This window comes from Sus scrofa, chromosome 3 (assembly GCF_000003025.6).
Source record: "Sus scrofa isolate TJ Tabasco breed Duroc chromosome 3, Sscrofa11.1, whole genome shotgun sequence".
NCBI classification, from domain to species: domain Eukaryota; kingdom Metazoa; phylum Chordata; class Mammalia; order Artiodactyla; family Suidae; genus Sus; species Sus scrofa.
The window spans coordinates 9,624,812-9,639,703 of record NC_010445.4 but is presented as its reverse complement, the minus strand read 5'-3'; the positions used below and the strand labels follow the sequence as shown (position 1 = coordinate 9,639,703).

General features: G+C 56.3%; 1 protein-coding gene across 6 annotated transcripts in view; it reads right to left on the bottom strand.

The window, feature by feature from the left end:
• The window catches only part of CUX1 (cut like homeobox 1), a 352,855-nt gene that overhangs the window by 30,296 nt on the left and 307,667 nt on the right, over positions 1–14,892 (bottom strand). For 3 of the 6 annotated variants that reach the window (XM_021086267.1, XM_021086265.1, XM_021086266.1), the window contains exons 21-23: positions 10,589–10,894; positions 7,150–7,338; positions 2,193–2,457 (exon numbers count right to left, since the gene is read on the bottom strand). The exons of the other annotated variants lie outside the window; for them this stretch is intronic. In XM_021086267.1, the coding sequence (XP_020941926.1) occupies positions 2,193–2,457; positions 7,150–7,338; positions 10,589–10,894 (760 nt within the window). The remainder of the gene's footprint in view (positions 1–2,192; positions 2,458–7,149; positions 7,339–10,588; positions 10,895–14,892) is intronic. 6 annotated transcript variants of the gene reach the window in all.

Sequence of the window (14,892 nt, the reverse complement as noted above, 5' to 3'; positions counted from 1 at the left end):
CCCCACTGCCGGAACCCAAGGAGACCCAGTGGCCCCATGGAAATTCCTGCCTGTTGAATGCCGTGTAGGTGGCTGTCTCAATCACGGCCCATGGGAACATCATTTTCTCTGGGGCCCCACAGGACTGGCGTAGTTGCGTCTGGTTATGCCAGGGTGACAAGCATACATGTAAGGCCAGCGTGGGTGGAGCCCTCATGGTTCCTCAGCTGAAACAAGTGGCAGCAACAGACGATCATAGACAGGGGCTGAGGGAGGAGCTTCATCTCACACTGGGCACTGCCCCATCTGCCAGCTTCCCCTGGAACGTCTGATGGGGCCCAATAAACTCCCAGGTTCTGAACACACTGGAAGTTTTTTTTTGTGTGTGTGTCTTAGGGCCACTCTCGAGACATAAGGACCTTCCCAGGCTAGGGGTCAAATTGGAGCTACGGCTGCTGGCTTATGCCATAGCCACAGCCATACCAGATTCAAGCCGCGTCTGCGACCTATTCCACAGCTCACGGCAACGCCAGATCCTTAACCCGCTGATCCAGACCAGGGATCGAACCCTCAACCTTACGGTCCCTAGTCGGATTCGTTTCCGCTGTGTGGAAAATTCTTAAATATTAGACGGGGTGCAAAAGAAAACGTTCCTTGCTGATGAAGGTGACGTTAGCTGATCTGGCTTCATGGGAGAGCCAGAGACCTGCTGCCTGAGCCTCAGCCCCAGGCAGCTTTATCCCTCATGGCAGCACTGGCCCGAGGCCGGCCTCCCCACGCGTGGGCGGGCTCCCGAGAAGACAAAGGAAGTACATGAGCTGAGCACAACCAGCTTATTCATCCTGAATCAGCCCATCGGATAAGAACAGAGGCAACGCGAGGCCAGCAGTTACAATGATGGAGCTCCTTCTACACAGAAGGAGGCTTCAAGAGCAGGATCGAGTGTGGCCAGGGGGAGTGGAGGGGAGTTTGGGCAGAGGTCCGCCAGAGCCGCTCCTTTGCCAGGTGCTCTGCAATCTTGATGGCACTTTCTAGACACAGAGGTGATTTGAATGTGCGCTTTCAAGTCTTCTGCAAGTCGTGGCCATTTTAATGCAAGGATCGTAACTCTGGGCGGGGGCGCAGGACGCTGCAGATTGCTGCGTGTCTGGGTGTAGGTGCAGCCAGTTACACAAAACATCTCCAAAGCCATTTTCCCTGGCCCTGCTGGGGCCACTCGTGTTTCCAGATCCCCCTTCGGCCCTCAGGCGAGCAGCAATTCATTCATTTTCCACAATTCAAGCCAAAGATTTTACCCCAGTCCTTTGTTCTATGAGAGCACCAGGCCCTTCCCTGCTTATGGTAAGTTATTTAACCCCTCTGGGCTTTATGTTTTTCATCTGTAAAATGCAGGTAAAACTGCCTCTCTTAGATGGTTGTGGGGGTCCGGTTAAAACACGGAGCTGTACAGAGTTCCCATTGTGGGGCAGCGGAAACCAATCTGACTAGGAACCATGAGGTGGCGGGTTCGATCCCCAGCCTCGCTCAGTGGGTTAAGGATCCGGTGTTGCCGTGAGCTGAGGTGTAGGTGGCAGATGCGGCTTGGATCCTGCGTTGCTGAGGCTGTGGCGTAGGCTGGGGGCTACAGCTCCGATTCGACCCCTCGCCTGGGAGCCTCCATATGCCGCAGGTGCGGGCCTAGAAAAGGCAAAATAAACAAATAAATAAACAAACAAACCACGGAGCTGTAGAGTCCAAGGTGATGCTCAGCAACGCTTCATTAACTCACACCTTTCCCCAAAGAAAGGGGCCTGCACTACTTTAAGTATGAGACTAATCGGACTACTTGGAAAACAATACTGTAAAAGATCCTGAAAAGCACCCAAAAAAAAAAAAAAGAAAAAAAAAAAAAAAGAAATCACGCCGACATCCATGGTCACCAGCTATGGAACCACGATGGCATCGTGGAGAGGCGCTTTTCTGTGTGCTCACAGCAGATGTGCGCCAACTCTAACTGCGTGACTCTGCACGTCTACATCCGATAACATGTAAAAAGCCAACTACCTGACCCACCGCCACGTCCTCCGTCCCCAGCATGCCCAGGCCAAGTGCCTGGCCGGTCGCCCTGTAAGCGGTGGGCAGCCAGGCTCTACAGGGCGCGTCGGCCTTTCCCCTGGGCTGCGGGCACGCGCCCCGGGAGCTGGGATTTTGCTGCGCTGAGCGCAGAGCCGTACCTGTAATTGTGGAACCAGTTGATGACGGTGCTGGTTTTCAAGTTGAGCTGGGTGGCGAGTTCTTCGATGGTTTTTGGTGACGGGTATGGCTTTTGCTGATAGGCTCGTTTCAGAGCTTCTTTCTCTTCAGGGGCCAGCACGACTCGGGGTTTCTTCAGCTGGTGCTGGGGCTGGGGGCTGGCGCCCTGGCTGTAGTCGATGCCAGCGGAGGGGGGCTCGCAGGGCTGGCTGTCGCTGACCGAGCTGTGCCGCCGCTTCATGTAGGCTGGGGGAGGGAGAGAGGTCAGACTGAGATGCAGGCCCCGAGGGAGAGCTGCCCAGGCCCCCAGCCCCCCTGCCACGCGGTACACTCCCCTCGTGCTCTGTGCCATCTGTGTAGACTGTGGCTGTCCCGCCCTGCTCTTCCAAGAGCAACTCCAGACTCTCGAACCAGAACCACCTGAAGCCCAGCACACACTCATCAAGGACCCGCTCTGCTGTACTATGAGGTCTCATCTGTCCCTGCAAGACTCAGTCCAGTGGGGACACAGAAGTCCGCTAGAGAGGTGACCCCAGTAGAACGTGATCAGGGAGGCAAATTCAGGGTGCCACAGAGGGGGTGCTGAGGGGGCGACGCAGCTTGGTCTGGGGAGGGCTCAGGGGAGGCGTCCCAGGAGACATGACGTTCACACTGAATCTTAAAGGACAAGGAGGGATTCACCGGCAAAAAACAGGCAGGGAGGCAGAGGATGGCAGGAGGCTGCTCCAGAAAGTGGGAACAGCGTGTACAAAGATACCGAACAAAACAGCATGGGCAAAACATTGTGTGTGTGTGTGTGTGTCCGAGCGCACGTGGGTGGTGGGGGTGCAGGAGGAGCTGCTGGACGTAAAGCTGGAGAGACAGGCGGGTAGGGGAGGCTACAAGCTTGGGCTTTACCCAGACATCAATGGGAAGAAATGAAAAAATTTTAATGACGGGAATGATGCAATGAGCTGTTCCTGAACGGCCGTCCGGGGACGGTCTGGGGGGCGGGCGGGGAGGTCGGGAAGGGAGAAGCTCAGCTGGAAGGTGAGAAGGATGAAGAGGTGACGGAAGGCAGTGGTGATGGGGTTGGAGAGAAGCAGATGGATCGTGGAGCGGGGAGGATGCTCCAGGAAGAAGCAGCTGTGACGGGGGGGGGGGGGGGGGTGCCTAGCACCCAGAGGCGTGGCGGGGGCCGGGATGAGAGGAGTGAGGGTCCCGGTGTCGGTGCTGCAGCAAGGACCTAGGATGGCCGGGTGCTTGGTGGTGGGGGGGACGGGGACCTCGGCGAGCTAATGCATGGAGCTGTGGGAGCAGCAGCCTGACTGCAGGGGGTTCAACAGCAAACAGGAGGTGAGAAAATGGAGGCGGGGGCAGGAGTTACTGTTTTAAGAAACTAAACTGTAAAAGAAAAGTGAGAGACGGGATGGCTTCTGAAAGGAAAGTCCGGGGTCAAGGGTGGGCCTTTGAAGATGAGGGAGCTGACAGGTCTCGAAGCTGAGGGGGGAGAAGTCAGAGAGCGGGCGCTCCGGGTGGGGGAGGGGAGGCTCGCTGCAGGTGCACGAGGGGGTCCTGAGACCCGAGGAGGAGAGGGCGTCAGGGAGGCGGGACGGTGGACAGACAGACGGGCACGGAGGTGGGGAGGGCTCGCGGCCTTAGTCTTCCTTTCTGAAGTGACGGGAGTGGAGTCTTGAGAAAGGGGTGGGGGGGCGGCCGGGGTGGGGAACCCACAGAGGACCTACTGAAGCCGGAGACACACATCTGAGGCGGCCCTAACCCATGCAGGTCCCAGATGCCCAGGGAGGGAGGGCGGGCGCGAACCCAAGGCAGGGATCTGCGGGGGTGGGGGGTGGGATCAAAGGATGTGCCACAGTGCGTGGCAGCCAGACAGCAATGAAGGGGCGGGGGCGCCTGGGCTGTCTGGGGAAGGAGAGAAGGGCACGGAGGGTGAACTGATGGGGGGGGGTCTGGGAGGGGGTGTCCAGGTTCTGGGGGCCATGGGGGGCTGGGCAGATGGACGGAGACATGGGGAGAGGGAGGCGCAGTGGACTATGGGCAGCCGCGGGGCGGGGGGGGCCTGAGTTTCGGCTTTGAGAGGTAGAGCAGTTGGAGGAGATGATGAAACTTGGGGAACCAAGGGTTGAGGGGGTCAAAGGACGTGAGGCCTGGGTGCTGGACTGGTCAGATGGGGCCTAGGCCCTGGGTGATGCAGGACGAGGGCGTGTAGGAAGGCACGGAGTCAGGGGCCAGAGTCTTGAGAAGATGCAGACAGTGAGCCGGAGGGTGGCGGCCGGAGATGAGAAGGGACGTGGAGTGAAGCCTGTGGGAGGCGGGCCTGACCCGGGAGTGGAGGGGCTGCTGGGAGGCCTGCCCAGGAGGGCTCGGCGCTGGGGGCGGGTGGGTGTGCCGTCCTGGGTCTTCTGAGGGAGGAAGAGGGGACAGCAGGGGGCAGCGGGGCTGTGCCGAGTGGGCTGCGGGGTAAGGGCTGGCCCTGGACCTCAAGCTGCCTGCTCTACCAGGGCCGTCTGCTGAGTGTCATTGTCACGGCCTCGGTCGCGTCAAGTTAAAATCCATTCGGCCTTCTTGAGCAGATGAATCCCCCACAGAGGTCATTCTAGTGAACTAACTAGTCTGGAAAACGGCCTGAAAACTCCTCAGAGCTTCTCGAAACTGATGGCAGGTGAGGAACAGTATTTATTTGACTCGGAGTAGAAGGGCGGCATGTCTGCCAGCAACGGCGAGGGAGAGGCCAGCATCGCCCCTCCTTACAGATGGAAACGCTGGAGCCCAGAGAGGTTCAGTGATTCACTGGGGGTCACACAGCTGGTAAGTGACAGGACCGAGGTTGCCTGAGGTCTGCCTGCCCTGCCCGACAGTGGCCAGTCCTCACCCCCCGCCATGGCAGGGAGCCACGGGCCACCAGGGAGCCACGCGTCAGCAGTGCTGACACGCGGGTCTCAGATGTCACAGGAGACTATCAGGGTCTGTCTTGGTCTCCAGGGAGGGGAGCCTGGCCCTCGAGCCCGCTGAGGCTGCGCGCGCACGCGTGTGTGTGTGTGCCTGTGTGTGTCCACGTGCCTGGACCTGTGTGACTAGGCTGGCTCATGGGCCGCCTTGTGAAGGGATTGGAAAGCAGAGGGCAGACTAGGGCAGGGAGAGAGATTTATAAGAAAGAAAGAAGGGAGAACAGTCAAAGATTTGCACTGGAGGGAGAAGCGAAAGCTGCAGGCAGAGGAGGCGGCCTGGCTCCCAGGAGAACCCGAGAGTCTGGATTGCCTGGCGCAGGATTCTTAATCGGGGCTAGACTGAGTATTATCTTCATTTTATAGACGCAGGAACTGAGGCTAGGGAGTCGTTTACCGTGCCCTTCTATGACTGCAACTCAGAAAGGAGCAAAGCTCCCCGAAGCAAGTGTGGCAGAGCCGGAAGCCAGAAAGAATGAGCCTGGTTTGTCCAGCCAGCGTCCCCCCCCGCCCCCGCCCGCGTCGGGCGGACCACCCGCAGTCTCTGGAAGTCGCAGGAGGTGCTGTGCCCTGGCTCTCGGGGGGTCAGGGGTCTTGGCCTCCCCTGGGGCCGGTTAGCCAGCCTCCCTGCCAGGGACAGGAGACGGTGGGCCTCGGGAGGAGGGGCCTGGGCCCTGCTGCAACAGTGGCTCTTCTAGAACACAAGATGGCGCCCGGAGCCTGTGCAGAAAGAGGAGCGAGGCCTGGAAGGCCCCAGAGATCGATGTGGGGGCTGAGGCCCAGGGGGAGAAGCACACGAGGGGGGTGGGTGGACCAGAGCTTGTGATCAGGGGGTGGCCTTTGGGACGCGCAGAGCTGCTGCCAGGAGGGCGGGCGCTGCCTGCTGCAGGAGGCTTCACGACGGCTGGGGCAGCACTGGTCGCTGCTGCAGCGCTGCCATGGGTACGTGGGTGCATGAGCCCATTCTCCCTCTCTCACCCTTTGACATGTCCCATAAGAAGAAGCTAAGAAGTTCTGGGCAGGGGGGATGGCACCAGGCCTCCTTGGGTGCTGCCAGGAGCTGCCCGAGGGGCTGCGGCCTGTGTCAAAGCTGTGGTCTAGCGTCTGAGGGCAGGCAGGGCAGGGGTCCCCGGAGGGCCGCCTGGGCACCTGGTCGCAGGAGAACAGGTGCCTGCCCAGAGCCCCTGCTGTGAAGTCTGACAGCCTCAGTTTGGATTCCCGCTTCTGCCAACTTGAAATAAGTTTCAGAGCCTCATTCTTCCTGGATAAAAACCTCTCCACTAGACGGAGTTATGTGGGCTGAGTGAGCTCTCAGCACAGTGTCTGCAAATAGGAGGCCCTTAGGAACTGGGGGTCTCGACTGTCATACAGGGGCTGGCCCCACGGAGTCGGCCTCAGACTCTCGCTCCTTCTCGGAGCTCTAGCCCTGCCTGGCTGGGCGGGGACAGCGAGGCTCGGCTGGAGAAGAACAGCACCCACGCTGGGGGAACACAGAGGACACGAGTCTGGGCTCCACTGCCCCTGGCATGGTCACACGGGCGGCCGTAACGCTCTCTTTGATGGGACAGTAGAGGGAAGCCCCTGGCAGGCGGTAGGTGCGCAGTAAAAGGTAACACCCTGTACACCCAGCGAAGCAGAAGACAACAAACCAAAGGCGCTGCCACCAAGTGGCCGTCCTCGCCTGAAGAAGAAAAGGCACACTGGCCGCCAGGGCAACTGAGAAATGATCCAGGTTCCCCCCCCCACCCCGCCCCCACCCTGGCCTTCCCACGCTCAGTGTCACTGGGTTCCAGCCACTAGGCAGAAAAAGCCACAAATCCTCCTGATTCTTTTAGGTACTCCTGTCGGATGACTGTCAAAAAAGCCTCTGCCCTGCCTTAGAGTCCCTTGGTCACAGATCAGCGTCCCTCATCGGCTCGGCGCGGAGGCTTTCGGAGCGACCGCACGTTTATCAGTGAGACGGCCCTTGGCTGGCGCAGGCTGCGGGACTTACCTTTCTTCTCCATGCGTTTCATGTCCATCAGCTTCTCCACGTTGTTGGGGTCATTCAGCCACAGCTGCATGCGGACAAAGGGCTCCCGTCCCTTCAGACTGAGCTTGTGCCAGGGCTTTGGGCGAGCGAGGAGGTCGGAGACGGAGCCTTGGGTGAGTCCTAGGATGGTCTCCCCAAACAAGCGCTGACCTAGAGATGAAATGCAACCAACGGAGACGTCACTGCTGAGACCCAGGGAGCTGGCAGGGCAAGGACGTGTCAAGGTTAAATTCAGAAACGGGGGTTCAAGGGAGCTCCTGCTGTGGGTCAGCCAGCGGGTTAAGCACCCGACAGAGTGTCTGTGTGGACGCGGGTTTGATCCCTGGCCTAAGGATCCGGCGTTGCTGTGACCCGTGGTGTAGGTCGCAGATGTGGCTCGGATCCCATGTTGCTGTGGCTGTGGCGTAGGCCGGTAGCTGCAGCTTCGGCTAGACCTCTAACCTGGGAACCTCCATATGCTGCAAGCAAGGCCCTAAAAAGCAAACAAACAAACAACAACAAAAAAGAAATGGGAGTTCAAGACCCAGAGTCTGATCAGCTGGGTCCGGGCTTGGAAGCCAGCACATCGTAGAATCACTTCCTCAACCAGACTCGGAACCAACTCCTTCGGTGATGGAGTCGATATTTCTCTTGCATCCTGTTTACACACAGTTTCTTTCAAAGAAGCCTTTGGGCTTCGGAGGAACTCAGGTCTGGGTGACACCTGCAGCGTTTATCAGAGCGGCTTAATCCCAAACCCGAGCTCAGGGGGTTAAGCAGCTCGTGGGGAGATGGCTCGCTTACAGCCTCAAAGCACGGGGCCCACTGCACCGGCTCCTTTCATGAACAGCAAGGTTATCTGGTCTTGCTGAGAAAACAAGCCACCTGACCCGAGGCCACAGCAGGAGAGAGAAGGAGAAAGCGCTCCTCGGCCCTGCTTCCCTGGAACGCAGGCCATCGCCAATTCTAAAGGCTGTCCCCAAAGTCCAGGAGCCTCTGCTGACTGGAGCTCAAAGCGGACCAACCCCTTGCTCCGAGGCCACGGTGGGCAGCCTGCCCCCCAGGCCGATCAGAGGGCACTTGGCTCCGGAGGGCACAGCGGGGCCAGGTCTGAAACAGTATTTCGCTTCTCATTCAGCTGCAGGTGAAGAGAGGCCACCGCTTTAAAGGTACAAAGGAGAAGCAGGCATAACCCGACGGGCCTGACGGGAGACCATCAAAGAACCGGACTTGGTGGAAACGGAGCCTGGGATCGCGTGGCCAGGGGTTGCTACCATCAGTCCTACAGAGCATGACACCAGCTCTGCCCCTTGGTGGCAAGGTGACGGTGGATGACTGGATGGTTCCCGCTGCGGCTCAGGGGCCTCCGCTTGTGATCGGGAAACACCCCCACCTGTGCACACGGCGTAGCTCCAAGAGCCCTGCCTCGTAAAAAGCGGGGCTCCAAGGAGAAGGTTGCGGCAGGGGAGGCTTTGGATTTGAGATATTAGATTTGTTTGGGGTCAGTCATTTTAACTGAGCGATACGTTTGTTGATTTTGTAAACCTGTGGCTACTCTGCTTTTCACATTCTTCTTCGTTAAGCCTGTAAATATCCTAGGTCCTTACCAGTTTTCAGTGCTGCGGTTTTAAATAAATTTTACCTAAGTCTAATCTGGCGAGTGAATCTCATTTCACTCCAAGGAGCCTGTTGTGTCCAGAAAAGCGCTAAGATATGAACAGCCACTTACTGTTTGCTTGACCCACCCAGTTGTATGGAGGGCGGGCGGGGGGGGGAATCAAGTGATTATTCTTAGAAAATGATTTGTATTACTTTTAGAGGGTTCACAGCAGTGGTTCTCAATCGTTTTGGGGGTAACAAACACATTTGAGAACCTCAAGGAAGCTACTGACCCTCACCCCCCCCCCCTCCTTTTCTTTTGGTCTTTTTGCTATTTCTTGGGCCGATCCCACGGCACATGGAGGTTCCCAGGCTAGGGGTCTAATTGGAGCTGTAGCTGCCAGCCTACGCCAGAGCCACAGCAATGCGGGATCCGAGCCACATCTGCGACCCACACCACAGCTCACGGCAATGCCGGATCCTTAACCCAGTGAGCAAGGCCAGGGATCGAACCTGCAACCTCATGGTTCCTAGTCAGTTTTGTTAACCACTGCGCCACGAAGGGAACTCTGACCCTTACCCTTTAAAATGTGTGCACACACACTCTGCGTGAGACTTTAAGAGCCTGACCCGTGAACACCCCCAAGATGCCAGGTCAAAGGTTAAGAGGATGCCTGGGTCTTAACCAAGCTGTAATTCAGTTGTAGGTTGGCCCTTTTGTGTCTGCTACTCAGAGACCCCGGGAGGGGAGGCAGCGTCTCTCCTGGAGAAGCCAAGACTGGCTGGAGCAACTGCGAAGGCTACTTCTCATCTCCAAATCCAGGGTGACGCTGCTATGGTGCCTTTTCTGCAAGTCCCTCAGACCACTGACCTGTCCTCACAGCAAATACGAACCTCGGCTGTCGGGCTCTTCCATGACGGTATCCAGATACCGGTGGGCTCATGCTGGCCCTGCCCAGCTCTGTGCACCCCCCCAACCCCCAGGATTTGGAGCTCCCTGGCATGCCCCAATCAGGGTGGTCAGACTGCACGCATCTTGTCTTCCGAAAGGTCCTGGTGAGGGTGCGGGGGTGAGAGCAGTGTCAATTCTGACACGCTTATGAGCTCTTAGTGTTCATGGCTGTATAATGTTTTATTTCTTTTTATTTTTTATTTTTGTCTTTTTGCCTTTTCTAGGGCCATACCTGCAGCATGTAGAGGTTCCCAGGCTAGGGGTCGAATCGGAGCTGTAGCTGCCAAGCCTACGCCAGGGCCACAGCAACGCCGGATCCGAGCCGCGTCTTCTACCTACACCACAGCTCATGGCAACACCGGATCCTTAACCCACTGAGCGAGGCCAGGGATCGAACCCGCAACCTCATGGTTCCTGGTAAGATTCGTTAACCACTGAGCCACAACGGGAACTCCTGTAGAAAGTTTTAGGTTCCTTTTTTTTTTTTGTCCTTTTAGGGCCACACTTGAGGCATATGGACCTTCCCAGGTTAGCGATCGAATTGGAGTTGTAGCCGCCGGCCTACGCCACAGCCACGCTGGATCCGAGCCTGCCTGTGACCTACACCACAGCTCATGGCAACGCCGGATCCTTGACCCACTGAGCGAGGCCAGGGAATTGAACCCGCGTCCTCACAGACGCCAGTCAGACCCGTTTCCGCTGAGCCTAAGGCGAGGGGAACTCCTGTTTTAGGTTCTCATGGGCAGGCTGGCAAGGCCGACACCCTGTGGCTGGCTCAGCCTGAGGTCCCCTCCACCGGCTCTTCCTGAGACCTCCCAACGGGAAACGACCTGCCACCTCTGGACCTAGCGGCTGGCGGGGGGCACCTACCGAGGTTGTTGTCGGTCAGCACCTCCTTGACCCTCTTGGTGATGCCGTAGGTGTCCAGCTCTGGGGACATGGCTACCAGCTCCTGAATGCTGAGGGCCGAGTGCCCGGAGAGGGGCAGCGGGGTGGCGGGCTGGGAGGAGTCTGAAGCGGGCGGGTCGCTGGGTTCCGGCGGTTTGCCATCCTTACTCGTGTCAATGGGGGGACAGGGCTGCTGGACCAGTTCGGTCAAACTCTTCACGGATTCGCTCGAGCTCATGGGTGACTCAGGCGCAGGGCTGCAGCTGGCCGAGGTCTTTGGAGTGCTTTCTGAAAGTGAAGCACACGGAAACCCGAGGCTGAGAAGAGCTGTCTTTGCCCACGCCGCCTGCCCTCCCCATCCGGGGCTGCTCATCAAATGCCTGCGCGAGAAGGAGACGGTCCGGCGGCCTACGGCGCTCAGTGAGCCGTTCCACCGCTTTCTGCCTGAGAATTAACCTTTCCTTTTCTAGATTAGAAAATAAAAAAAGAGCAGAAACAGAAAAAAACCAGGGGTGTAAACAGAGCATTTCCGAAGGCTCCATAAAGGCATCCCGGCCAAAAAAAAAAAAGTCTGATTAATCACAAGCTGTCACAGTCACCATGTCATCCGACGGCACCCCAGGACTCTCTACTTCAGAAGGCACTGGCTACATTTTACTTTGCACGTTTATTTTGTCCACGGTTTCCAGCACAAAATGAAGGGACATATTATTTTAAATTACTTAAATGAGGGCTGCCTGTGATGTGCAGTCTCCAGTGAAGACCCTTGAAGGTGAGACCTGAGACCCGAGGCCTCGGCTGCAGGCGCCCGGGGGCCTAGTGCAGAGTTGGGACCCCCAGGTGGGGCCTTACTCTGATCCCCGAGGGCTCCTTGGCACCCGCCCAGGAGGGAACCGAGCGAAGAGGGGCGCCTGCCCTGCTCGCCGTCAGACCCCAGGACGCGCTTCCGCAAAGCCAGCTCTCTGTCCGTCAGCAACGCCGGAGGAGACAGGGCCAGTGCGGGCCGTTGGGTCTCCACGCTGTCCTTTCTTGAGAAGGGCCTGTCTTGTGGCAGGTGCCCGGTGGGGAGTGCCACCTGCTCTGCTGGGGAGTGGTCCCTTCTGGCTCTCTGTTAGAGCTACCCCTAAAACCTAGACTGCGGCTGCCGGGAAGAAAGGCTTCTGCCATTTCCTAATTTCCAAATACAGAGAGCATGTGGGGTAAAACCCGCCTTTGGCTCAGAGTCTGGGTGCAAACTTAACCCCCACTTGCACTGGGCACGGCACATGGTGAGGCCCCAGAGCACTGATAACTCACGAGGCCGGGCCACGCATGGGTATCTGCACCCCAAATCCTCGCGACCTGACTCAACAAAATGGAACCCGAAGTAATACCTAAATTTCAAGTGACCACAGAACGGGAGTGACCTCGCGGACATATTATATCCAGGATAACAACCTATTCCCAACTCAAGGGGTTGGAAAATGCATTCCAAACACGAGGGCTATTTTGACGAAATACCCTGAAAGATAAAAATCCCAAGGAAAACAACGGCCATTCAACCGATAAACTCAGCTATTGTCCTAAACCAGTATAGAGTTGCACCGTCACAGAAGGCTGTGTCCTCAACCTGGAAAATCAGGTTAAAAATAAACAACGACGACAACAAAAACTGGTTTGCGAAAGATGTAAAAGAGAGAGACGGCAGAAACGGTCCATATCAATCTTTAAGGCCATCTGAGTCCTACAAATCGGATTTCTTCGCTCTGCCCACCTCCAGGTCATCATGCAACTGGATATAAAAGCCGGCAAATGTTATTTTTATATCTGAAGCAGCAAAGGAATTGTACTGTAAATGTGCCCTGATTCACCCATGCGAGGGACCAATTTGGCAGATCATCCATCTTGCTCACTGCATCCTGTCAAGGATGCCATGAATTCCCCACATGATAAACAGATGCCCTTCCAGGCTGGTGTCCTTTAACCCACCGCAAGGTCAGCATCACGACTGCCTGGAGAACATGCTCAAATGCCGGCCCGGTTTTGTTCTGGGTGCCGGCACGGGCGGGTCCCCGCTCGAGTGGAGGCTCGCCTCCTTCGTCCAGGCGTCCTCAGCCAGACACTCACATGCATTTTTGCTAGGAACCCCCCACCGAGAGAACTGACTGAGGTGCTTGCTCCACAGTACTGGCGTGCCTCTGTGCTCCCAACTGGGACTGTGAACAGAGGCAAAGCTCCCCGAGATCAAAACCCCCACAGGGGAGCTGTGGCTCAACAGTAACAAACCGACTAGGATCCATGAGGAGGCGGATTCGATCCCTGGCCTCCCTCAGTGGGTTAAGGATCTGGCGTTGCCACAAGCTGCGGCATAGGTTGCAGGTGCAGCTTATATCCAGTGTTGCTGTGGCTGTGGTGTCGACTGCAGCTGCAGCTCCGATGCAACCCCTAGTCTAGAAGATTCCATATGTTGCAGGTGTGGCCATAAAAAGGAAAAAAAAAAAAAAAGAAAAGAAAAAAAAAAAACCCTGGGCCTTGAAACGTCTGCTTTCGTTGTGAGTCTGTGTAAACTGTACCAGCCGAGTGATAATTGTTAAGTGACAGACACGTGCACACAGGTGCCACCACAGTCTCGGGTCACTGGGAGTAGAACTAGGCCCATTATTTTGGAAACGGACCCACTGGACACCTCACGAATCCACAGGTTCAGAACACTACACTGCAAAGTCATTCATGTGTCTAGAAAGCTCTTTCCACTAAGCACCACAAACCAGACCCATCGATCGGCTCCAACAGACCCCCCCTGTCGAGGGGGCCAGGCCCCTTGGTGCCAGGACAGGTGCCCGTACGACTCACAAGAAACACAGCCAACACAGGATTAGAAATATTACTTTTCTTTTCCAAAAATTTAGCAAATGGAGCCCTCTGATTAAAACAATACTTTTTGAAAGAATAAGGCTTCGTGCTCTTCTGTGTAATTAAAAATCATTTAAACGAGGAGTTCCCATTTGTACCCCTACCCACAAGCCCTCTTAAAATAGTTATCTCTTGGAGTTCCCCTCATGGTGCAGTGGTTAACGAATCCAACTAGAAACCATGAGGTTGTGGGTTCAATCCCTGGCCTCGCTCAGTGGGTTCAAGATCTGGTGTTGCCGTGAGCTGTGGTGTAGGTTGCAGACGCGGCTCGGATCCCGCATTGCTGTGGCTGTGGTGTAGGCAGGTGGCTACGGCTCCGATTGGACCCCTAGCCTGGGAATCTCCATATGCCGAGGAAGAGGCCCTAGAAAAGGTAAAAAGACAAAAAAAAAAAAAAAAAAAAAAAAAAAAAAAAAAAAAAACCCTAACCATTTAAACGAGAAAAAGAGAAGGAGCCCTGAGCTTGGCACTAAGGCACTGAACCTGGGGAGGGGGTTCCTCCACCAGCCGCTGTGCTAACTTGAACGTGACTCTTAACTTCCCGGAACATCTTGGTCTGCAAAGATGCAGATGGGGCTGTTGTGAGGAACAAAGCTGCCACGTGGTCAGGGCTCAGTTAATCTGAATCTGATGTTTAAAAAAAGAGAGTAATTGTTAACTGGTATCGGAACATATTTGTCTACCTAAAGGTTCCCTGGATGGGAAGTAAATCTCTTCGTGATTTATTGCTGTTTCTCCCACGGTTCCTGGCACCAGACTGAGATGCCGGGGAGAGACTCAATGGCTACCTCTTATGTGATACCATTTAGATGACATGCTGATAAAGGTAAGACTCTAGGGACAAAAAACAGATTGGCGTTGGTGGGGGCGCAGGGCAGGAGTTGACAACAAAGGGGCCCGAGGGAACCCCGGGAGGAGATGGACTTCGTTTACAGCCCGATCACCCAAACTCAGAGACTATTTCTATGAGTGGAGAAGGAATTTTACTCTATGTGAATTAGACTTCAGTGTCAACCTACGTAGGACAAAAGGGTCAGCAGAGAGGATGCAGGAAGACGCATTATTTCCTCATTCGTTCACTCACTGCCTGAGTGCGTTGATTGGGCCAGTGGGAAGACGGCAGTGATGGGGCTGGAGGGGGCCCGACCTGCCTGGAGCTCACGCCTAGTGGGGGAGGTGGCTGCGAAACAGAAGTACCTAGAGGATCCTGAATGTCCTGATGGGAGACGGATGGGGAACTCGGAGCACACAGCAGGGGGCTGGGGACACAGATATGGCCTGGGGACCAGAGAATTCCTGGGAGAGTGACACTTCAGGGGGGCTTCAGAGATGAACGGGAACTAGCCAGCTAAGTTGGGGTGGGTAGCAGTGAGAAGGAAGGGAGGTAGAATATT